Raw genomic sequence first — 25,311 nt, forward strand, 5'->3', positions numbered from 1 at the left:
CAGCTATGATTTAATAAAAAAAAAAATATTTCCAATAAGCTTATTTCCAATAAGCTCCAAAAATTTATAGAGAAATTGTAAGGAGAGTGCAGAGTGTTCCCATAGTTCATACCTAATGCAGATTTCCACAATATTTACCTAATGTGCTTTTTCTACTCCAAAATCTCATCCAGACCATCACATTACATACAGGTGTCAAATCTCTTTTGGCTCCTCTGTTTCTCAGGCTTTCCTTGTTTTTGATGCCTCAGACAATGTTGAGGAGTATTGGTCAGCGGTTTGGCAGAATGTCCCTCCAGTGAGATTTGTTGGCTGTTTTTTCTCATAATTAGACGGGGTTCATGGAGAGAAAGTTCATATAGACAAATGCCATTAAGATCACATCATAATCCAGGATTCTCACTGTCCACATGGCCTAGCATTGATGACGTTAACCTTGGTCATCTGAGGTCACATGTTTGAGATTTCTCCACTGCAATTTTCCTTTCCCCCTCCTCCCTTTCTCTGTGGGCCTGTCTTAAACATCAATTCTAGATTTGAATACAGTCATAAGATCACATTGTATAAACCCTCATCAAGAAACTTTCTACAAAATACTAAGCCTGTCTTCTTTGAATTGTCCCATTGTTATGAAAACAAAGAAAACTTAGCACACATCTCAGACTGCAGGAACATGAAGCTACATACTGTCTGAATCCTGGACCACACATGCTGCAATTATATTGAGGGAACAATTGGCCAAATTTGAATATGCAACATGGATTAAGATAATGTTCAATAATTTTGTGTCACTGTCAGTTTCCCTGATTTCTGTAATTTTACTGTAGACGTATGGCATGTGTGCTTGTTCTTAGAAAATATACACTGAAATTTTGAGGAATTACAAAGAATAATTGGCCATGAACAGTGGCTCCCAACTATAATTCTGTCAGTGTGGGAGGCTGAGGAAGGAGGATTACTTGGGCTCAGAAGTTTAAGACCAACCTGAGCAACAGTGAGACCTCACCCCTATGAAAAATAGAAAAACTTCGCCTGGCACAGCAGTGTGTACCTATGGTCTCAGTCTCTCTAGAGGCTAAAGAAGGGTGATGACCTGAGGCCAGGCATCTGAGGTTGCTGTGAGCTGTGATAATACAACACCATGCTTGCCTGGATAACAGAATGCTATTCTGTTGTAAAAAATGAAAAAAAAAAAAATCCTCTTCAACAACTGAGGCAGTAACAACTGTATATTTACTTGAAAAGAATGAAGCTGAACACTGACCCCACAATGTATATAACACTTAATAAAAAATGGATCAAATAACTCAAATATCCTTAAGTCCTTAGAATAAACATATACGTAAATGTTCATGACCTTGGATTTGGCAGTGGTTTTTTGCTATGACATCAATTCACAAGCCACAGAAGGAGAAGGACTTCTAGTACTATGTTGAGGAGAAGTGGTGACAGTGGGCACCTTTGTCTTGTCCCAGTTCTTAGGGGGAATGTTTTCAACTTTTCTCCTTTCAGTATGATGTTGTCTATGAGTTTGTTATTTATGGCTTTTATAATTTTGAGGTATGTTCTTTCTGTGCCTAGTTTGTTGAGTGTTTTTGTATGAAAGGGGGCTGGATTTTACGGAATGCTTTTTCTGTTTCTATTGAGATGATCATAAGCTGTTTATTTTGCTTGTGTTTATGTTGTCAATCACATTTATTTCCATATATTAACACATCCTTGTATTCTGGGATTGCAACTCCGTTGACTGTACTGAATTATCATTGTGATGTGCTGTTGTTTATATTTGCTAGTGTCTGTTGAGGATATTTGCATCTATGTTCATAAGGGATATTGGTCTGCAGTTTTCTTTGTGAGCTCACAGTGGGGTGGGAAGGGAGCACCCCCTCTGCAGTGAGGATGCCCTGAGTGGGCACAGGTGTGAGGCACAGAGCTCTGCACACTCCTGTCTACCCAGTTAGTCGGCCCACATGCTCCTTCCTCAGAAAAGTCCAGATATGCACTGAGAAAGAAGCTGGTTCTGTTCCTGCCAGACCTTGTCTGACCAAGCCACTTTAGATTGTCCATCTTTAGCTCAGGACATCCTACGTCATGAAGCAAAATCAAAGAGATCACTGTGGTGCGCTATGAGCTTCGCAAAGCCATTTATGGTTCAATCTTACCAAATATTTCTGCTCTGAGTCCCATTATGTCCACAGGCCCAATTTTGATTCTGTAAGAAACTGTACAAGGGAACTTGCTAAATGTCACCCCAAGAAAGCAAAGCTCTCTGCATCGTGCTATGCCAAGGCCTTTCTCCTGTGAGTGAAACACGGGGTTCAGGCCAATGGAGTGAGATGATGTTAGGGGCATTGGTTATTGTGGGTTAACTGGGGTTTCAGATACAGTGGACTCTGGATGATGTATGCAGAAAATGCCCCTATTGAAATGATAGCAGGACCCTACAGAATTTCTAAGAAGTCTAGAGAAGCTTAGAAAACAAAAAAGAAGAAAAGGAGCAAGGTGGCCCCACAACCAATACCACATCCCAGAACAAGTCCTTTGAGGACCTCACTGCCATCAAGTGCTGGACATTTTATCACTGTAGGCTCCATGGGTGAGGGATCCTGAAACCATCCCTGGAAATGGAGAATTTTTTTTTACTGGGAGTGAATTCTCCTGCATTTATAGTTTACGCTCAACCACCACTGAGCAAGAGAACTGGGAACTTTTGCCGTGAGCAGATGCATGCAAACCTACCCCTAAGGATCGAGGGAGCTGAAAGGCCAGAGACAGAGACTATCAAATCGAGTTTCTCAGGAAGAAATATTCAGTAGCGACTTACAACCTGAACTTGTCTCAGCTGGTGGAGAGACAGTGGGTCCCGATAAAAAGTCACTAGAAAATGTCCTTTGTATAACAAGGTTTTGGGGTAAAACAGCTGGTCATGTCTTAGATGCTCTTTGGAAACTCATGACCACTGGAGGGATATGACAAGTGCAATAGAACCTCTATCAGTTGGCCTCCCAAACTGTCACCATATGAAGGTGCTGAACATTAGGGGCCAGGCCCACTGTTCTGATATGTCCACATGGTGCATGTCCATTTATGACAATTAGGTTGACATAGTAGGTGGTCACTGAATGGAGGTGGTCAGCTTTGGAGGGTCTACTGCATCTCTGTGAGGGGTTTCTATGCTGCAGGCATTGTGGTAAAACATTGCTCCAGAACACGCTGGCATGGAGGTGTCAACCATTGATCATTGTGGTGGTTTCTCTTCAAGATGGCATCAACCTGTTACCCTCAAGGCTTTTCTCCTACAAGAATTATGCTCCTAAGCTCAGAATAATAATAAATTGTGTGAATACATGTGATGGGAAGAAAAGGAGACTTAGTTGCTTCTGTAGTTTTATTTATTATTTTCATTATTATTGTTGACTTGCAAATTTATTACTATCAATCTTTCTTATTTTGATAAAACATTTTTTGCCCACGCTCTGTGGTTCATGTCCTTAATCTATGGAATCAGGATGGCTCAGGGAGGAGTATTGTTTGTGGCCAGACGTTGGACATCCTTCTGGTCTCTACAAAAAAGAAACAAAGTAATTATCTGGGCATAGTGGTGCACACCTGCAGTCCCAGCTACTCAGGAGGCTGAGACAGGAGAAATTCTTGACCCTCGGAGTCTGAGGTTGGAGGAAGGCATGATGACATCACTGCACGCTAGTTTCAGCGGCAAAGCAAGACTCTGTCTCAAAAAAAAAAAAAAAGAAAAGAAAAGGCTCGGTGCCTGTGGCTCAAGTGGCTAAGGCGCCAGCGACATACACCTGAGCTGGTGGGTTCGAATCCAGCCTGGGCCTGCCAAACAACAATGATGGCTGCAACCAAAAAATAGCCAGGCCTTGTGGCAGGTGCCTGTAGTCCCAGCTGCTTGGGAGCCAGAAGCAGGAGAATCGCTTGAGCCCAGGAGTTGGAGGTTGCTGTGAGCTGTGATGCCACAGCACTCTACCCAGGGTGACAGCTTGAGACTCTGTCTCAAAAAAAAAAAAAATTTGGGCAGCACCTATGGCTCAAAGGAGTAGGACGCTGGCCCCATATGCCGGTGGTGGCGGGTTCCAACCCAACCCTGGTCAAAAACTTCAAAAAAAAAAAATTATAGGGCAGCACCTGTGGCTCAAAGGGTAGGGCGCGGGCCCCATATGCCAAAGGTGGTGGGTTCAAACCCAGCCCCAAACAAAACTGCAAAAAAAAGAATTATATTTTGGAGGGGAACATGTGGCTCAGTGAGTAGGGTGCTGGCCCCATAAACCAAGGGTGGCGGGTTCGAACGCAGCCCCAGCCAAACTGCAACAACAACAACAAAAATAGCCGGGCATTGTGGTGAGTGCCTATACTCCCAGTTACTCGGTAGGCTGAGGCAAGAGAATCACCTAAGCCCAAGAGCTGAAGATTGCTGGAAGCTGTGATGTCACAGCACTCTACCAAGTGACAAAGTGAGACACTGTCTCAAAAAAAATTTTTTATTTTGACCACATTTATGAATCATACTTAGATCATTTCTGCAGCATTCTGTATGTCTGAAACACTACAAACTTTTCAATAAGTCTGTATCACCATGACATGGGAAAGGGTACTGGGGTGATTTTTAACAAGAAAATAGACAAAGATATAAAGATTTGATCATTCAAGGGTCCAGGATGAAAAAATGGGTTTTATGCAATGGTCCCAAATCATGCGCACATACAGGAACAGGACAAAAAGTATTCGGCATCCACATAAGATCCAGAACTATCTTAGACATTATTCCCAGGGGAACAGCTCCCGAGGAAGATCTGCCATCTTCTCCTGGAATACTTTATCAAAGGCTTCAGCTTGGGCCACTGTGAAGTAATTTTTCCAGTCCCCAGTTATGCCTGGAAAACAGGAAACAGACACTCAGGTCAGGTGGGAGTGAGACCTGAAGTCCGCTCCTCCTTGGTGAGTTCCTTCCGCCCACCACCATGGACATTGTGGCTAATACAGTGTAATGACAGTGGTCCATTGGTGGGCCCTTGTGCCACCTGGAAGCACAGCTGTTTACACTCCTGCCTGCCTGGAGGTGACTTCTTACCTCCTGCTCTCGCCCAGCCCCTCCTGTGCACAGTCCTCCACAGTCATGCCCACTAGGTGTGCTGCTCATCGAGAGTTGAGCCCCTTCCCACCACCCCGAGATCAGACAAGATCGGGTGCGTTCAGGGTGGTATGGCCATAGACCCACCACCCCTATAACTACCACCCCATTCCAAACCAGCATCAGTTCTCTCCTGAATTATGGTGACACACTGTAAGCAGTTGTTTTGCTTCGGATTGTTCTCCTGTCTGAAGGAGTCTGAGACAGCAGCCCACTTGACCCCTTAAGAAGGGAAGACACATCCTGCCTCTTTCCTGTTCAAGTTCTTTCAGGAACCCTGGAATCACTCAGTACAAGTGTGTCAGGCTCTTGCAAGGCTCCCCCCAGTGATCTGTGTCCCTGTGCCTTCTCTGACTCCATTCTGTGATTCTGTGATGACCCATTTGTTCACTGTGCTCCATCACACTGGGACTTGTGATTCTGCCTCAGAGGTGGCAGGTGTCCCCACTGCTCAGAGCTCGTGCATTTCCATGTATTGCTCAGACCATGTGGTTTCCGTGTCTTCTCCCTGGAAAGCTGCTCTCCCAGATGTATCTGTGTCCTGCTGGTTTGCTTTTTCCAGTCTTTGCTCCAGGGCAGTCTTCTCAGTGAGGTTCTCTCACCACCCAGTTTAGAACTGCCAGTCCCCATCCTGCTGTATTTTACTGCATAACACTTCCCTGTGGGGGGGCTCTATGCGTTTCTGCTTTGTGGCTGTGTGTGGAGCATGTTTCTGTAATATATTATATCTAAATTTTATGAAGTCTTAACTTTTATTTGCAATTGTGAAATATTTAATGTTTCAAAGAAGGACAGACATATAGTAAGTACTAAAGGAATACTTGTTGAAAGAATGAATAAAAGAATAAAGAAATGAAGGCGGGACATGGTGACACAGGCCTGTAATCCTAGTTAGCAGGGTGGCTGTGCTGGGAGAATGGCGAGAGCCCAGAAGTTCAAGGCTATCCTAGGCAACATAGGGAGACCCCCACCCTTACTAAAAATAAGAACCAATAGGCTGCATGTTGTGGCTTGTGTGTGTGTAGTCCCAGCAACTCCAGTGATTGAGGTGGGAAAACTGATTGAGCCAAGAAATTTGAGACTGTAGTGACCTATGGTTGCAACACTAAACTCTAGCCTGGGCGATAGAGTGAGACTCTGTACCAAAAAAGAAAAAAATATTACACAAGGTACTAATATTTCATTTTTTTGAACAGAAGAGACTGAAAGACCTGAGAGCTTCCATGGTTAAAATGATGGGTGTGAATTTGAAGCTAAAGGTTTTCTTGCTGGAAGTCCTACTCTTTATTACAAGCTTGGCTCATTATTTGTATATCATACAGATTAATATTTACATAAACCAGGATAATAAATAGGTAATATACAATAACAGATATTTATACCTAATTTAATTATATATTACATAAATATAAAATTTAAACTAATATAGTAGAATTGATAGAGCAGAAGGTCTACTATGTAACTGGTACCCTGTAAACATCCATTGCTCCTTCATGTCCTCTCTGCGTCTGTATGTGTGTGTGTCCACGTTTCCTCTTCTTCTAAGGATGCAGGCATATTGTGTTAGGATCTACCCTAAAAGGCCCATGTCACTTTGCCTTCCACGCCCCAACGTCCTTGTCCTTCTCACATGCAAAGTACATAGAATGCACACAATCTCGGCAGTCCCAAAGTCCTAACCTATTCCAGCATCAAATCTAAGCCTAAAATCTCCTGTAATATCCCCTAAGTCTTACAGAAGCATGAGTGAGACCTGAGGTATGATTGATTTGGAGGTAAAATTCCTCTCTAGCTGCTAACCTGTGAAACCAGACAAGTTACCTGCTTTCAAAATGAAATGGTGGGACAGGCATGGTGTAAATCTTCTCATTCCAAAGAGAGTAATTTGAAATAAGGAAGAGGTCATGGTACCCCAGCAATCCACACAATCCAGCAGGACCAATTCCATTAGATGTTAGGGCTTAAGATTGACCTTCCTGGTCTCTGTTCTACTGGACGCTGGGGCAGCAGAGGCCCTGACCTGTTCAAGGTCCTTTGATGCCTTACAATCATTTGATTACTTCCTTCCATGAAGCACCATTACCCATATATGTGAAGTGTAAGATTTTGGAAAAAATGGATTCTTGACTTCCACACAAAATGCATTTCCATTTGTCTTGAGCCCAAGTGAAGAGAGGACATGGACAACTTTTAATCACAGGGTCCTCACCATGTCAGATAGCAAAGCCTCTCTTCTCCTTTTTCCAGCTAAGTCAATCCTTCATTCATGCCTTTCTGAAGGATAGTTTCCTACATTAATTTCCCAATGGGGTAGCTCCTGTGTGACCAACCCAACTCTGTCCTCCTTCCCCAGATCAATCACAGCTTGCAAGCCTGGCAGGAGGTGCTAAGTAACCTGGTCACTGTTTACACCCTGAACATCCTCCTGTGCCAGATTTTGAGGAGAGAGAATCTAAATAACTTCTCATCACCCAGGTACCATCTCATGATGGTTGAACTTTATCCAAGTGCCTGCAGCCCCCACCAGCACCATGATAAGAGACCCCCTAATGAGGGGACAGGGGAAATGCTCTGGGGGGTGAGCAATTTGCATTGAATACGTTCAAACCCTTCTTCATCTCAGCTGTTAGCACCTGTTGTAAGCATAAGAAAGCCCCCCATGTATTCTGGGACATTTTGAAACCAGAGAATTTTCTCTTACCTTTTCTCAGAAGTGGGTTTTTGTGAACTAAATAAGCATCACCCAGCAGGGAGTAATTGGACATCTTGTTTTCTCTCATGGCCTGGAAGGAGCTGTTCTTGAGGATTAGGCTGAGTTCTTCTGACTCTGCCTTCTTACCCAGGAACTGACAGATCTTCTCCACAGTTCCTTCTGTGTCCTAAAAGAAGGAAAAACAAGAGAGAGGATGTGAGAGAGAAAGATGACAGAGAGACCAGGATGAGAAGCAGGGTGAGGATGAGGAGGGGGAAGAAGAAGAGAGAAACAGGACACAGAAGGGAGAAGTGACGGAGCTGGATGCAACCAGGAGAAAGCAAGAGAAACCGCTAAAGAAGAGAGAGCAGGGAGTGTGGGAAAGATGCCGGGATCCTGATGGATTTCTCAGTCCAGTTGATTATCAGACAACTTATCATTAAACAACAAGGCCTAGAGTTTCTAGAGAGTCTTGAGAAGGGCTCCTAAATGATGATTAGGATTAAAGAAGGAGCAAATCGGGGAGAACTTGATGAAAATTTAAGGAATTGATTTCAACTCCTGGCTGTGCCATCAAACAATCTGTTGCTCATAACTAACATTTGAATGATACACAGAGTTTTATAAGATCTTCTTATATATCAATAGTGAGTACTTGCTACAGAATCCTGGGCGATTATGAGAGAAAAATTGAAAGACTTGGGGCAGGACCCCCCACTCTGCCCGGAGCTCTGACAACCCCAATCAACCGCAAGAGACGGCGCTTGATGCAAAACGCAAGAGGATTTTTATTCCTACATGCCGGGGCTTGACCCACAACTCTTTTAGAAGCCGAGGAGTCAAGCCCTGCACAGCAGTTTTTACAAGCTTATAAAGGCAAAAACTACAAAGTAGGCGGGAATAGCAGACATAGCAGGGGCTCTAACCATAAAGTAGGGGGGGGAGTAGACATAGCAGGGGCTCTCCAGATAAGAAGAACTCTGGTTCATTATTCAACTGTCTTAAGACAAGACTAACAGTCAAATATTTGCTTAATAGTAAACATTTGCTGCAGCTCCTGGGGCTATCTCCTGGAACAGTTACAAAAGGTCACATTCCTATGGTAGGGAGTGAGAGGTGGTCACATTCTCATGGTAATATTTTCTTTCAAAATAACTTTTTACACTAGAAAGGCTTTCCTTTGAATCATAGACATTGCTCTTGGAACTAAATGCTTTAATTTTTTTTTTAATTTCATGAGACCCAGTTGTCTAAAAAGTAGTTACACAACTGTGGAAACAGCTAAAATTGAAGTTCAGTGTGTCAGTTAAAGGAAAATTACAAGAAGTTATGGAATCATGACCCAAAGGACTTATACATGTCAAGAAAGGTTTCCTGATTAAAATGGATTCATGCTGAGGCCATCAGGGATTTGACAGAGGTGGGCAGAGGAAAGTGACGGGGAGCAATGTTTCTCAGGTGGACGCAACATCCAGTGTTTATGTCTCTTTCTCCAGGATGCCACTAACAGGTCAGATTCTTGCTACAATGGTCTGCTCACCCTCACTGGTCCTGAGCCTCACCTGACAGCTTCACCCATCTCTCAGCAGCCCCTCCAGTCCTCAGCATCTCAGCACATTCACACAGGTTGATATCATGCCTTAATTTCTCTTGTTATGAGTCAGGTTGAGACGTCAGACAGTGGAACACATCTCTGGACCTGAACTGGAACTGAATTGAACTGTTCTGTCCCTTCCCCAGGGCCCTGTCATGACTGGGTCATCAGTAGAACCATATGTCCTGCTCACAAAGCTTTTTACAACAGTGGGTGCATATGCCATGGTCCTCTGCACGGATGTCTAGGATAACCCTTTAGATGTTTGAAGATAAAGTGAAGAAGAACATGGGGAAAAAAAAAAAAACATGAACGGTGTGAAATGACAACGAGAAGGAGGGCAATGAAGACCAGGGAGCTGATCCCACCCTTAGTGACTATTTTCAAGGCTAAATTTTGACTGAGAAGAGGGAAAGGAGACAAAGGGAAATGGAGGGAAGTCAGAGGAAGGGAAGGTGAAGATGAGCGGGTGTGCACCGACTACTAAAATGATAGTTACCCGTTTCAGCTCTTCATAACTCAGCATCAGGAAGTTCTCCCTCTCTCTCATGGACACCCAGCCACGAATGTGGTCAAACCATGACCCATATGGCACTGCATGGGGGAAGGCAGAGAGACAGACAGGTTAATTCCATCTTTTAGGTTCACTCCCCCACCAGCTTTATTACAATATAATTGACAACAGAAGTTTGTATATATTTACAATGTACAATGCATGTTTTGACTGGTGTATACATTGTAAAGTGAGAAGATAGAACCCAATAACATAATCATCATGTAGGTGTCATTATTTTGATAATGGGAACATTTAAGATCTATTCACTTGCCACTTTCATGTACATAATTACAATGTGTATATATACATATGTATCTCGCTATATACACAGAGCCTCAACATACACAAGGAGCTCCCACGAGCCCTTTTCTTCACTTTGACCATTATTGGTAGATCGTTATTTTTTATAGTCAGAGGGTTTTATTATTTGGCAAATGTAAGGAGTACATAGGGATAGTTCCCAAGGCAGAATCTCCTTTAAATTATTTTGAGTGCACCTTATTTCATCTGTTTCCCTTTTGCTTACGACTGTTTTATTTTAGAAAACTCCCACATATCACAACATTTCAAGTGAGACACAACTGCAATAGAGGTAGTGTGGGGAGTGAGGAGAGATGCCCTCAATTTCGCACAGTTCGAACTCAAGGTTATGTACGGCTTCTCTCCAGGCTGCTAGAGCTCCAGAGACAGATCACAGCTGACACAGGGGACTCAGCATGCACTTTTGAGAAAAATTGCTACATTACAAGTGCTAGAAAAAGCCCAGGGATTCTGCATAACTAAAAGTACAGAGATTCCAGAGTCAAGCAAACCTTTTGAGACTAATAGAAACGGAGGATTAAAGGAGTTTTGAAAAGCGGCATTTTCTCAGAAACAATGGTAGAAAGTTAAAGGGTCAGGATTATGTTGTCTGGGAAGGTTATGAAAAGCTGACTTTCAGAGAACCACAAATTTAGAGAGTGGAGAAGAATATAGTTATCTGTGATACTGCGAGAGTTGTTAGACTCAGCAAATAGTGTGGACGGTTTATCAGGGGCAAGCTGAGGGGCTGACTAGAGCTCTGCTGCCACACAGGAGAATAGGTGCACTTTGCAGATTTGGATTGCAGCGGTGACAGATCCTTATAGGCCTGGGCTGGTGAGAAGTAGATTCAAGGCGAGGGGGCAGGTGAGGTTTGAGAACGGACTCCGCGCGCCCTCTAGCGTCCATATTTTACACCGCACTCACCATTTCCTTCCAGGAACCATTCAAGAAACTGTTCCACTGACTTGGGTTTCTTAGAGAAATTCACTGAAATCCAGTAGAAATAACCAGATACAATAACATCCTTGGGATTTCTGATGACATAAATCACCTTAATAGGGAAACAGGAGAATGACAAATCAGTACATTTATTTCCACCTTTTGAAATCTACATAAAAATAGAGAAAAAGCCAATTCTTAGAATATGTCTATTGAATATTAATGAATCCCTTCAATAAATAACTTAATGCATTGATAAATCAAATGTAAAATTTAAAGTTTCTATGAAGTAGTCACTGTTCCACGATTATAACAATGGAAGAGGAAAGCATTGCCCTTCCCTCTGGGGTATGTGAATCTACTCACAATGTGAAGCAACAGGAGGGTTTTAAAATGTGAGAAGCATCGAATTTGTGTAGATAGTTTCAAGATCATTAACAGGAGGATGGTTTAATACATTATGGTGCATTCATAGATATATAGAAATATATATCCATATGTACGTCCAAGACTATGGGTGACTCTCACAGACATGACATTGAGTGACGGAAGTCAGGCATCCAATGTTCATACAGCATGACTCTATTTGTATGAAGTTCAAGAACAAGCAAAACTAAGCTAGGAGTTTAAGGCAGGGAGCGTTGACTTCTGTGTGTGGGCACTGATGAAAATACTCATCAAGCTAATACTTAAGATCACTACCCACAAACACACACATCTACTCACATACACAAGAAAGGTTAGCTGGCATTTGAGCATGTGAATTTTCCTTTGGATTCTGCACCCACTGTCTCTGTGACATGATTCTAGTCCTCATGTCTCTCTAGTCCTCAGTCTCCCCACACAGGGATTTACCAAAAACTATAAGACACATGTAAAGAGCCATGTTGTGACAAATTCATTGTGCTACCACACAATATAAACTTCTTTTCTTTTTTACTTTATTTTCCTTTATTTTATGTTATGTCTTTTTTTTTTGGCCAGAGCTGAGTTTGAACCCGCCACCTTTGGTATATGGGGGGCCAGCACCCTAGTCCTTGAGCCACAGGTGCCACCCCCACAAGGTAAAATTTCTAAGAGAGGAGACTGTTAAGCGAAGTTTGTCTACTTTGTTTGTCTACAACTGAAAAACATTAAAAAATTCACAAACCAATAAAGGCCTAGGTAAGCCTGTTTCTATTTCCTTCCTTTCTTCCTTCCTACCTCCCTTCCTTCTTTCTTTTACTTTGTTCTTTTTTAAATTTATATTTTTTAGCAAAGCATGTTTCTAAAATTGGTCTGCTATATGTGAGATCCTGGATAAAAGTTTTCTTTCTGGGGTGATCACTGTTCAGCGACTGGGGAGATCCGTGTGGCTGCTCATGTGCATAGACAGCTACCCACAGTAACACACAGAGGTTACAAACCCTATCCACCACACCAGAGTGATCTCCCTGCATTTCAGCATCGAGTTACAAATGTGCTGGTTCCCATATGAACATCTCAACTTCTTCTCAGTGGCAAGAGGCACTTACTGAACTAAGACTGGCTCACGGTTTGTTTTAGAACAACACAATGGGGCTTATCTAGTATACCGAGATCTAACAATTAAATTTGAGAACCATGCCAATTAAGGTTCAGAACTACTCATCCTACAAAAAGTGCTACATCCCTCATTGCTGAACATCACTAGGGACACCTTTGAAGGCTCCACTTGGGCAGCTTTGCACTGATGCCAGTGCCCAGTTTATGTTTCAAAGCAAGTTTAGAATTCTTTTTCTGGAATAGACATCAGAGTACTGTCATCCTACCTGTGATCATCAAAATGTCTTCCTTTTAGTATTTCCTCTATCTTTAGGTAAAGAAAAAGTCAATGGGGGCCAGATCCAGTGAGTAGGGAGAGTGCCCAGTACAGGTATTTGTTTACTGATAGAAAACTTCCTCACAGATGGTGCCATGTGGACTGACGCATGTCATTATGCAAGAGCCACATGGTGTGGGACAAGGTTTTCAGTTAAAATTGTCCTGTTTCTCCACTGACATTTACTTCTCCTAGCCAGCTAATGATTTTGACTCACAGTCACATGAATTTGTGCAAAGCTTCCATCAGTTTCGTCTGCTCAGTACTGGCCCCCTGGTCTCTTCATCCGTGATGATTTCTCTATCCTCTAATAACCTGTCATCCACGTGTACACTGCCGTTTTCTTCATGGTGTTATCCCCATTCACTTGGACTAATATGTCCCTGATTTCACTTCCACTCTTACCAATTTCACAAGAAATTCAATGTTTGTTCTTAGCCCTAGGGCAAACACTGACCAACTTGTGATGGCACACACAAACACACAACAACAATAAGAACGCCACTCAGGAAAGCAGCACCACACATCCACACAAACACAGCTGTGACACACTGATATACCAAAGTTGTGAATCCTTCCCAGTTTGTTTGTGAAGTCCTGCCAACATAAGCGCATGGTGGCAAGTTCAGGAACTTTATTGTCAGAACCTTTCATATAGAACAGTTGCAAACTCTACCTGGGCTTAAAATATGTTTATCCAAGATTCTGCCATCATCATGTTACTTTGTGGCTGGTTTGTATCTTGCTGGCATATTATGTGGAATGGTTCATACACTTGCACTCAGCTACCATCCTTGCAATAGCCACACTGGCATCACCTAATGCAGAATCTCAGGTTCCCTCCAGACCTACTGAATGACAGTGCATTTCAACAAGGTCTCCACATGATTTACAGACATATTAACATTTGAAAAGCATTGGTCTATGTAAACATGAAAGAGGTAAAGTCTCCATCTTTCTTTAAGGCTGCATAATATTCCATGGTGTACATATACCACAATTTATTAATCCATCCGTGGATTGATGGGCACTTGGGCTGGAACATATTCTTCTTAGTAAAGTATCTCAAGAATGGAAGAAAAAGTATCCAATGTACTCAGCCCTACCATGAAACTAAATTATGGCTTTCACATGAAAGCTATAACCCAGTTACAACCCAAGAATAGGGGGAAGGGGGAAAGGGAGGGGAGGGAGGGTGGTGGGCAGAGGGAGGGCAAATGGTGGGATTACACCTGCGGTGCATCTTACAAGGGTACATGTGAAACTTAGTAAATGTAGAATGTAAATGTCTTAACACAATAACTAAGAAAATGCCAGGAAGGCCATGTTAACCAGTGTGATGAAAATGTGTCAAACGGTCTATAAAACCAGTGTATGGTGCCCCATGATCGCATTAATGTACACGGCTATGATTTAATAAAAAAAAAAAAAGAAAGAAAAGAAAAGCATTGGTCCTACATGTTTTGATGATTGTGCACTGACCTTGGCCTTGGAACTGAAGAAAGACTTGGGGAAGAGATGGATAGGGAGGTGGGAGCTGAGCAAGCGTGGGCCCTCCTTATTTGCTACTGTAAACCCAAGCTCAGTCTCTATCCAGGGTGAGCGTTCCCAGATGGGAACAGACTGAATCCACTTGGTATCCCCCTTGGAGTGAATCAAGCCGAGAATCTCAATCAACCAGTGTGTTCCTGGATAAAGAGGGGGAAATGATGGTCACTCCAATCTGATTCTAAGAACAAATAGTAAAATACACATAACAAAAAAAAAAGTACTGTTTTTAAGCATACAGTTTAGAGTGTGAAATATGTTTCTGTTGTTGCACAACCAAACCCCATATTTCTAATCTTGCAAAACCAAGACCCCTATTCATATTACACAACAATTCCTCACCCTCCTCCCTCAGCCCTGGTGCCACCTTATGTAAGTAGAACCATGCAATGTGTGCATTTTTGTGACTGGATAACTGAATTTAGTGTAATGTCCTCCAGGTTTATCCCTGCTCTAGCATGCATCAGCACTTTCTTCCTTTTGAAGGAGGAGCCCTATTTCCATTGTACCTACTTGCCACAGTCCGTTTATCCCTCATCTGTCAGTGGGTGTTTGGATGCTGCCATCTTTTGGCCATTTGCTGAAGTCTTTGAATAAGTCCCCATTGCTGTTTGTTTTTCAGGGTCCTGCCACTTGCAGTGCCTTTGGCCTCAATCTGGCCTCTTTGTAGACTCTCACCCCCCAGCCCCACTCCCATCTAGATACGATCTACGTCTTCCAGTCCCTTGGATTTGTCAGGCCCTTTTCCAATTTCTGACCATTAACCAGGACGCTTCCTCTTTGAGAACATATCCCTTCTTACTAAATAATCTCCCTTTCACTCTATTTCACTGTAGATTCTGTTCCTTCTGTTAGGATTTCAGTGGTCCTCCTTCTGCTTGATTGTGGGGTGTTGAGTGCGTGGCAACCCCGACCTGGTTTGAATGCTGGCTGGGAAAATGATGCTGATAATAATGTACTCCTAATATACAAAATCTGAAAATGTCTGTAGATGGCTTACATTAACTCGGGCTGAGCAGACCGACAAAATGAGCACCTCCCTGGCCTCTTAGAAGGCTTTTATTAATTTTTAACAAAGGTACAAATGATAGGGTTGAAAGAATCTTAAGTTTTCCAGGGAGGCTGGTTAAAGAGAAAGCCAGGACAGGTGGCAGGGGTGGTAAACAGCCCAAAGTGCATGTGAATGGAGGGGAGGGAGAAGCTAGTTCTATTCAGGTGGGGGAAGTAAACCAGGTTTTCTAATTTAACACATGTTCAGAGGGTTTAATCCTTGCCATCTGCTGACCTGAATGCATAGGCCTAGTCTGGCCCGTCCAGGCCCCTGTGGGTTCTTTCCCTCTTCCCTGGTTTTAAAGAAATCCAAGGGATTTTCTGCCTAGCTGCATTTTTTTGGATACCCCACAATTGAGGTGCAGTGCTCCACTGAGAAGTCCACTAATCCACCTCGTACACCTGCTTGTACACACCTGAATCAGCCTTAATTGTCACTCCTCTGGGTTCTCCCCTCTGAACACTCACGTTACTGTGTAATTCCCTGACTGACTCCTTTTCTTTGAATGTACATGGTACTAGGCATTGTCCCCACCCCAAAGCATTGGACAGTGTCTGTCATAAGAAGGCGTTCTAGGGCGGCATCTGTGGCTCAGTGGGTAGGGCGCCAGCCCCATATACTGAAGGTCATGGGTTAAAACCTGGCCCTGGCCAACTAAAATAGCAGTGATAACTGCAACAAAAAGTAGCTGGACATTGTGGCAGGTGCCTGCAGTCCCAGATACTCAGGAGGATGAGGCAAGAGAATCGCTTAAGCACAACAGTGGGAGGTTGCTGTGACACCCTGACCCTCTACCGAGAGCGACAAAGTGAGACTCTGTCTCAAAAAAAAAAAAAAAACTGTTCTAATCAGGACCTGAGGAGGTGGCTCCTGCAGAGTGAGGATGGCTTTTGGACCAATGATTCAAGTCAACCTCAGCAATAGAGCGAGACCCCATATCAATAAAAAATAATTGTTTGAAAAAAATTAATTCAGCTAGGGGGATCATGCCTGTAGTTGCAGCTACTTTGGAGGATTGTTTGAGCCCAGGACTTTGGGGCTGCAGTGAGGTATGACTGGGCCACTGCACTGCAGCTGAGCCACACAATGAGAAGAAAATCACTCCCGTCCTCTACCGAGATAACAAGGGACACAGCCACAGCCTGTCTCAGCTCAGGATTCCGTTCCTTACCTGATTTGGGGAAAGTTACTGTCACGACATCTTCATCCTTTATGACAAACTCTTCTTGGGCTTTTCTGAGGAGTTCAGGACTACAGAAGACCCGTGGGAAAGGGATCCCTTCATACCAGAAGTCGTCTGACATGATGATCGGGTTGTAGGGCTCCCTGTTAGGGTTTCAGCTGCAGACACTGCTGGACGCTGTGGCAGCACTGGCAGATTAGGTTTTATAGTAAACAGATAACAGTCAGCAATCTCTGCCCAGTTAGTTGGGAAGTTTGCTCGCTGATAAGAAGAAGTCAGTATTGTGACCAATAGTCAAAAGATAAATCCCACTGGGATACTGTGAACTCAGAAAACATTCCGAAGATAATGTGAGTTGAATTCATAGGAGAGAACTGGAAATTCACTAACAAATGCAAGGACATAAAAATGTGTGTATATATAAAATAGTTTTAATCAGTGTTACTTTTTATAACAGTTTTACTTTTTATGGAAAAATTGCAAAAGAGTCCAGATACTGAATTTTGTTTATTTATTTTTTTGAGACAGAGGCTCACTTTGTCACCCTCGGTAGAGTGCTGTGGTGTCATAGCCCACAGCAACCTCAAACTCTTGGGCCAAGTGATTCTCTTGCCTCAGCCTCCTGAGAAGTTGAGACTGTAGGTGCCCACCACAACACCCCGCTATTTTAGAGATGAGGTCTCACTCTGGCTCAGGCTGGTCTCAAACCTGTGAGCTCAGGCGATCCACCTGTCTCGGCCTCCCACATGCTAGGATTACAGGCGTGAGCCACTGCGCCCAGCCCAGATTTCCTGAATTTTTACCTTATATTCTTTTTCTTTTCCAAAATCCCATCTAGGTCATCAAATTACGTATCAGCATCAAGTCCCTCTCTTTTCTTTTTTTTTTTTGAAATGGATTGCATTTTATTGGAAGTTTTAGCCCAGATGTTGATATACAATATTATAGGAATTACTTTTTTTTCTTCAATGGGAATAACTTTTATTTTTATTATTTTTTAATAAATCACAGCTGTGTACAATAATGCAATCATGAGGTACAATGTGCTGGTTCCATACACAGTCTGAAATATTTTCACAGAACTGGTTAACATAGCCTTCATGGCATTTTCTTAATTACTGTGTTCAAACCCTTGTACTTAGTAAACTTCACCTGCACCCTTCCAAGAAGCATCAAGTCTCTTTCAGCTCCCCTCACCTGTAACTGTTTCTTAGACTTTTTTTGTTTTTGATGTCTGACAATTTTGAGAAGTACTGGTCAGTTATTTTGTAGACCGTCTCTTCAGTGGGACCGGTTGAATTTTTTTTCTCATAATTGGACTGGATTCATGAAGAGAAAGGTCGTAGAAACAAATGGCATTATCATCGCAAAATATCAAGGGCATTTACTATCAACATGGCCTACCACTGATGACATTAACTTTGGTCATCTGAGGTCATGTGTCTCAGATTTCTCCACTGTAATTTCCCTTTTCCCCTCCTCCCTTTCTCTGTTGGCCTGCCTTAAACATCAATTCTAGACTTGAATATAATCATAAGATCACAATGTATAAACCCCAATAGAGAAACATTCTGCAAAATACTAAGCCTGTCCTCTTTGAATTGTCACATGGTCATGAAAACAAAGAAATGGAGCACAAATCTCAGAATGAAGGAACATTAAGCTAAGCGCTGTGTGAGTCCTGGACCACACATGCACACCACGGGCAACTGCCCAAATCTAAACATACAATTGGGCAATTGCCCAAATCTGAACATACAATGTGCATTTAGATAATGTTGAATAACTTTGTATTGCTATCAGGTTCCCCAATTTCTATAATTTTACTGAGGACATACAGCATTTATCCTTGTTCTTAGGAAATACACACTGAAATTTTGAGGGATAAAAGAATAGTTGGCCAGCCTCAGAGGCTAGCAACTATAAGCCTAGCACCATGGGAGGCTAAGGTGGGAAGATTATTTGAGCTGAGAAGTTCAAGACCAGCTTGCGCAACAGTGAGACCTCATCCCTATGAAAAGTAGAAAAACTTGGCCTGTGACCCATAGTCACAGCTTAGTGGGAGGATCACCTGGGCCCACAAGTTTCAGGTTGCTGTGAGCTGTGATGACACCACTCTACCCTTGCCTGGGTAACAAAGTGAGATTCTACCTAAAAAAAAAAAAAAACCTATCCTCCTCAACAACTGAGGCCGTAATAACTGTATATTTACATGAAAAGAATGAAGCTGGACACTTACCCTATAATATATACATTACTTAATTAAAAATGATCAAATAACTGAAATATCCTAAAACTCTTAGACTAAAGATATGGGTAAATGTCCATGACCTTGGATTTGCCAGTGGTTTCTTTCCCAAGGAAACATCAATCACATGCCAAGGAAGAAGAAAACATAGATGAATTGGTGCATATTGAAGTGAAAAAATTTTGTGCCTCAAAGAACACTACCAAGACAGTGGAAAGAAAACCTACAGAATAGGAGACAATATTTACAAAATATATTTCTGAACAAATAAAGAACTCCTACAATTCAACAATAAAAGTCAATTAAGAAATGGGCCCAAAACTGAAGTAGCATTTCTTCAAAGAAGATAAGCAAACAGCCAACACATGCAGGAAAAGAGATTCAAGGTTATTAGTTGTTAGAGAAATGCAAATCAAAAGTACTTCCTATCCACCAGGGTAACTGGAGAACATTGATCTAACCAATAGGACTTACTTTGTCTTTTCAGAATACTATACCCAAAGGCAATATAATATGCATTCTTTTCAAGTCACAAGGCTTATTCACCAAGACAGGCCAAATGTTCTGCCATCAGACAAAGCTCAACAAATGTCATACATTGGAAAAATATAAATAACTCTTTTACATTAATGGCATTAAATTATAAACCGAAAACCATAAAATATCTATAAATCTTCAAATTTTCTTTTTTTGCATTTTTTGGCCAGAGCCAGGTTTGAACCCACCACCTTCAGTATATGGGGCCAGCACCCTAAACCTTTGAGCTACAGGCACCACCCAATCTTCAAATACTTTTAAATTAAACAAGAAATACATGAATAACCCATGCATCAAAAATTACTAATAATCTTTGTCTTTATTTTATTTTATTTTATTAAATCATAGCTGTGTACATTGATATAATTATGGGGCATCATTCACTAGCTTCACAGACCGTTTACCAAGTTTCACATATACCCTTGTAAGATGCACCGCTGGTGTAATCCCACCAATCCCCTTCCCTCTACCCACCTCCCCCCTCCCTCCCCTCCCTTTCCTCCTTCCCCCTATTCTTAGGTTGTAACTGAGTTATAGCTTTCTTGTGAAAACCCTAAATTAGTTTCATAGTAGGGCTGAGTACATTGGGTACTTTTTCTTCCATTCTTGAGATACTTTACTAAGAAGAATATGTTCCAGCTCCATCCATGTAAACATGAAAGAGGTAAAGTCTCCATCTTTCTTTAAGGCTGCATAATATTCCACAGAGTGAGACCCTTTCTCACAATCAGGGATAAAAAGGAGGAACACAACCACAGCCTTTCTCAGTTCAGGATTCTGTTTTCTTACCTGATTTAGGGTAAGTCATTGTTATGACATCTTCATCCTTCATCACAAACTCTTCTTATACTTTTCGGAGAAGTTCAGGGCTTTAATGAGCCCTTGGGAAAGGTGTCCCTTCATGCCAAAAGGTGTCATCTGATGACATGCTGAGCAGCAACTTGTACTAGGTGTGAGGGTTTCAGGTGCAGCTGGTGCTGGAGGCTGTGGCCCCTGCTGGCAGATGAGATGTGAGTTTATCTCTGCCCAGTTAGTTGTGCATTTTGCTGGCTTTGTGAGTGACAGTCCAAATAATAATACAGGGTAATTGTGAACTCAGAAAATATTCTGGAAGGAGTCTGCGTTTGAGTTCATAGGAGTGAACTGGAAATTCAGGTATAGAAATCTGTGTACATCTAAAAATACTTTTTAATAAACGTTATTTTTATAACTGTTTTACGTTTATAGAAAAATTGCAGACCAGAGGCTTCCCCTGGTCCACACTTCATTCAGACTTCCTTCCTTTTTACCTGATGTTCCTTTTCTGCTCCAAAATCTCCTCCAGGGCTTCATGTTACATACAGTGAGGGGTTAAGTCTCTTTTGGCTCGTTTTCCTGTGACGGTTTCTCAGACTCTCTTTGTTTTGATGACCTGACAACTTTAAGGAGTACTGGTCAGGTGGTTTGTGGAACATCCCCCAGTGGGATTTGGTGGCTGCTGCTTCTCATAATGAGACTGGGTTCATGGAGAGACAGGACATACAAACTAATGCCATTGTCATCCCATAATAACCCAGGGTACTTACTATCAACAGGGTCCAGCACTAAGGACATTAGCCTTGGTCACCTGAGGTCAAGTGTTTCAGATTTCTCCACTCTAATTTTCCTTTCCTCCTCTTCACTTTTGATGTAGACATGTCATAAACATCAATTCTACACTTGAATATAGTCATAAGATCACATTATATAAACCCCAGTAGAAAAAGGTTCTATAAAATAATAAGCCTGTACTGTTTAAACTATCAAATTGTTATGGAAAATAACCCTCAAATCTGAGTACATCTTTCAGATTGAAGGAACATGTAAATTTAGTATCGTATGAATCCTGAACTACACATATATGCACATATGCTATAATTATATCAATGGAACAATTGGCCAAATTTGAATATGCAACATGGATTTAGATAATGTTAAATAATTATTTCCTGATTTTCATATTTTTACTGTGGATAGAAATTTCTTACAAAATATACACTCATATTTTGAGGAATAAAAAAGAATCATCTCTTGGGCACAGTGGCTCATGCCTGTGATCCCAGCACTCTTGGAGGGGAAGATGGGAGGATCACTTGAGCTCAGGAGTTCAAGACCAGCCTGAGCAACATCGAGACCCTGTCTGTGCTAATAATAGAAAAAATGAGCAAGGCACAGTGGTGTGGGCCTGTTGTCCCAGGTACTCAGGAGGCCAAGGCAGGAAGATCACTTGAGCCTAGGAGTCTGAGCTTGCAGTGAACTGTGGAGACACCACTCTGCTCTAGCCAGGGTGACAGAGTGAGATTCAGTGTCAAGAAAAAAAAAAATTAAAATAAAAGAAGCCATCGTCTTGAACACATGTGGCAGTAACAGCAGTGTATGCACATGCAGAAGAATGAAGCTGGACATTTACCCTACAACATATATAAGAATTAATTAAATATGGGTCAAATACCTCAAATATGGCAAAATAATTTGTTTTTGAACAGAGTCTGGGTCTGTCCCTTTGGCTAGATTTCAGTGGTGTCACCACTCACTCCAACCTCACTCTAAGAAGAAAGGCCCTAGAGCCCCATCTTCACTCCTCTAGACTATGCACCCCGTCTTCTCCAAAGTGGCTAAGAGAGGACGGTGTTCTCCAGTCTGTTAGTTAGCAGGTGAGGGGACAGTTGCTTTGTCTTCTGCAGGGGTCCTGGTTTTCTAAATTCTAAACTAGGCACAATACCTACTTTTCTGTCTTGATATAAGTAAAATAGAATGAAAATGTAGACCTTTGGCTGAGGCCATGCCATAACTACAGATACACTGTCAAAAGAAATTATGGATGCTTTAAGAAAAATTTAATTTTAAATTAGAACTATGCATAAAGCATATCAGCTATTAAATATCACATAAGTTCAAATAGTTTTCGAAGAAGTAGGTTTTGGAGAAGTAGGTTTCTCTAAATGCTAGTTGTTCTGCAGTGTAAAGAAGTAGTCATATTTTGAGCAGCAAAAGAAGGCAGAAATAAGCCCAGTAGTAAGGATTTCTGCAAGATGGATTTTAGTTCATCATTAAAAAACAGACTCTTTACAATGACAGCGCCCTTCATAACAATAGGATTCACACAGCACAAACACCTTTTTAACAATAGAGATAAAACAAACACCTTGCAAGGGAATATGTGAATCCTAGTAAAAGTGGAATGTAAAGGTCTTAGCAAAATAACTAAGAGAATGCCAGGAAAGCTATGTTAACTAGTGTAATGAAAATGTGTCAAACGGTCTATGAACCAAGTGTATGGTGCCCCATGATCATACTAATGTACACAGCTATGATTTAAAAAAAAAAAAAAAAGAAAGAAAGAGAAAAACAAAAAACAAAATTAAAAATTAAAAAAAGAAAAACAAAAAACAGGGCGGCGCCTGTGGCTCAGTGAGTAGGGCGCCAGCCCCATATGCCGAGGGTGGCGGGTTCAAACCCAGCCCCTGCCAAACTGCAATAAAAAAATGGCGGGGTGTTGTGGCGGGCGCCTGTAGTCCCAGCTGCTGGGGAGGCTGAGGCAAGAGAATCGCGTAGGCCCAAGAGTAGAGGTTGCTGTGAGCCGTGTGACGCCACGGCACTCTGCCCGAGGGCGGTACAGTGAGACTCTGTCTCTCCAAAAAAAAAAAAAAAAAACAGAAGATTTTAATTCAACTTTATCAATAATAATTTTAAATGTGAATGGTCAAAACACACCAGTTAATAGACATGGTTAGATTGGATAAAAAAAAAATAAAGATTAAGACTCAGTGTATCAAAAAAAAAGAGATAAACAAACAAAAATAACAAAAGAAAAAACAAAGTACAGACAAAAAGAAAATAAGAGAAGGGGGAATAAGGAAAGAACAAGGCCAAGTTGAAGGGCTGTGCACCATCAGTGTATTAGTGATAACAACAGCTCAAAATGCATTGACTGCCTGAGTCTAGACAAAACTCTGGATGATCTCCAAAGGACCAAAGTGCGTGAGCAATTGCTCGCAGGACTCAGGGAGGGGGAGAGGACACAGGATGTCACTGTGGCAGCCAGCAAGGGATTGTGGGAAAATCCCTTTTGTAAGCCAAGGTCTTGGAATATTCACATAGCTGCTACAACTCCTCATCATGGAGCAATTACTGAATACCAGTGATTCAGTTCCTAACTTCCACCATTTATTCTGGTTTCTTCTGCAAATGGGATATGTGCACAAGGTTCATGGAACCAATGAGAGATGACCACGCCTACTGCTCCCGGAGCCATTCTGTAGTATCTCACAAATGCAGGACTCTTGGGCAAATGGTGCCAGGGCTCAAGGCTCTGTCCTGGAATTTAGGAAACCTCTGTTGTCTTCTCCTGCTAATCCACATACACCTCGGGAGCTTAAAAATTTGTGGAACAAATGTTCACACTTGGACCCTATAAAAAAGAAAAGGATATATTTCTGTTTTACTGCGTGTCTCAAGGTCTGGGGTATTAAGGACTCTAGGACTCTTACTATTCTCCAATTAGATTTCTTTCGTCATACTGGGCAATGAGGTGAAATCACTTTTATCCTTCTGTGTCAAAATAAGCCAGATCAAATTAAATGTAAGATTCTAGTGCAGAAGACAGAAGCCTTCAAAAAGTTGAGGGAACAAGAAACCAGATCCCCTTGCCATCAGAAGAAAACTCCCATGTTGAAGACAATCTCTGCACAGCTGCCTTCTGAGTAGTTTCAACTATAGGCACCAGTCACCACGCCTGGTTAGTTTTTCTATTATTAGTAGAGACGGGGTCTTGCTCTTCTTGATCAGGCTGGCTTGAACTCCTGAGCTCAAGCAAACCACCCGCCTCAGCCTCCCAGAGTGTTGATTACAGGCATAAGTCACTATGTCAGTGTATTTCCAATTTTTGACATTTATTGAGCCTTGGCTTATGGCCTAGCATTTGGCCTATCTTGGTGAATGAGCCATGTGTACTTGAAAAGAATGTGTATTATATTGCAGTCAGATGTAGTATTCTGAAATGATAAATTAAGTCCAGGTGGTTGGGTCAATGTTCTCCAGCGACTGTGGTGTATAGGGAGTATTTCTTTGTAGTTTTGATTTGCATTTCTCCAATGACTAATATTCCTAGAACATCTTTTCATGCACTTGTTGGCTGTTTGCTTATCTTCTTTGAAGAAATGTCTATTCATGTTTTTTTAATTTATTTTTATTAAATCATAGCTGTGTGCATTAATGTGATCATGGGGCACCATACCCTGGTTTCATAGACTGTTTGACACATTTTTATCACACTGGTTTGGGCCCAGTATTTAATTGGCTTTTTGTTGTTGACTTGTAGGAGTTCTTTATTTGTTCAGATATATAATTTGTAAATATTTTCTCCTATTGTGTAGGTTTTCTTCCACTCTCTTGGTCATGTTTTTTGATGCACAAAAGTTTTTAATGTCAACCAAATCCAATTTATCTATTCTTTTCTTCTGTGGCTTGTGATTTTGATGTCATAGCAAAGAAACCATTGACAAACTTTTTGAATTAATTTTTTTTGAGACAGAGTCTCATTTTGTTGCCCCTATAGAGCACCATGGCATCACAACTCACAGCAACCTCAGACTCTTGGGCTCAAGCTATTCTCTTGTCTCAATCTCCCAAGTAGCTGAGACTATCGGTGCCT

General features: G+C 41.9%; 2 protein-coding genes across 3 annotated transcripts in view; one reads left to right on the forward strand and one right to left on the reverse strand.

Moving 5' to 3' along the window:
- LOC128595776 (sulfotransferase 2A1-like) overlaps positions 1 to 25,311 on the forward strand; it is a 370,742-nt gene that overhangs the window by 47,645 nt on the left and 297,786 nt on the right. The window lies entirely within an intron of this gene.
- LOC128595775 (sulfotransferase 2A1-like) lies at positions 3,383 to 17,022 on the reverse strand. 2 transcript variants are annotated; one of them, XM_053604733.1, is made up of 6 exons: positions 16,844 to 17,022; positions 14,556 to 14,761; positions 11,219 to 11,345; positions 9,935 to 10,029; positions 7,851 to 8,028; positions 3,383 to 4,892 (listed from the first exon to the last, which is right to left on the reverse strand). In XM_053604733.1, exons 1-6 carry the CDS (start codon positions 16,974 to 16,976, stop codon positions 4,780 to 4,782), a joined length of 852 nt encoding a protein of 283 aa, XP_053460708.1. In that variant the 5' UTR covers positions 16,977 to 17,022; the 3' UTR covers positions 3,383 to 4,779. The 2 variants fall into 2 exon arrangements, with proteins under 2 accessions (XP_053460708.1, XP_053460707.1); XM_053604732.1 differs by lacking the exon at positions 3,383 to 4,892 and having other exon boundaries at positions 5,822 to 8,028.

This window comes from Nycticebus coucang, chromosome 10, assembly GCF_027406575.1.
Source record: "Nycticebus coucang isolate mNycCou1 chromosome 10, mNycCou1.pri, whole genome shotgun sequence".
Lineage (NCBI taxonomy): Eukaryota > Metazoa > Chordata > Mammalia > Primates > Lorisidae > Nycticebus > Nycticebus coucang.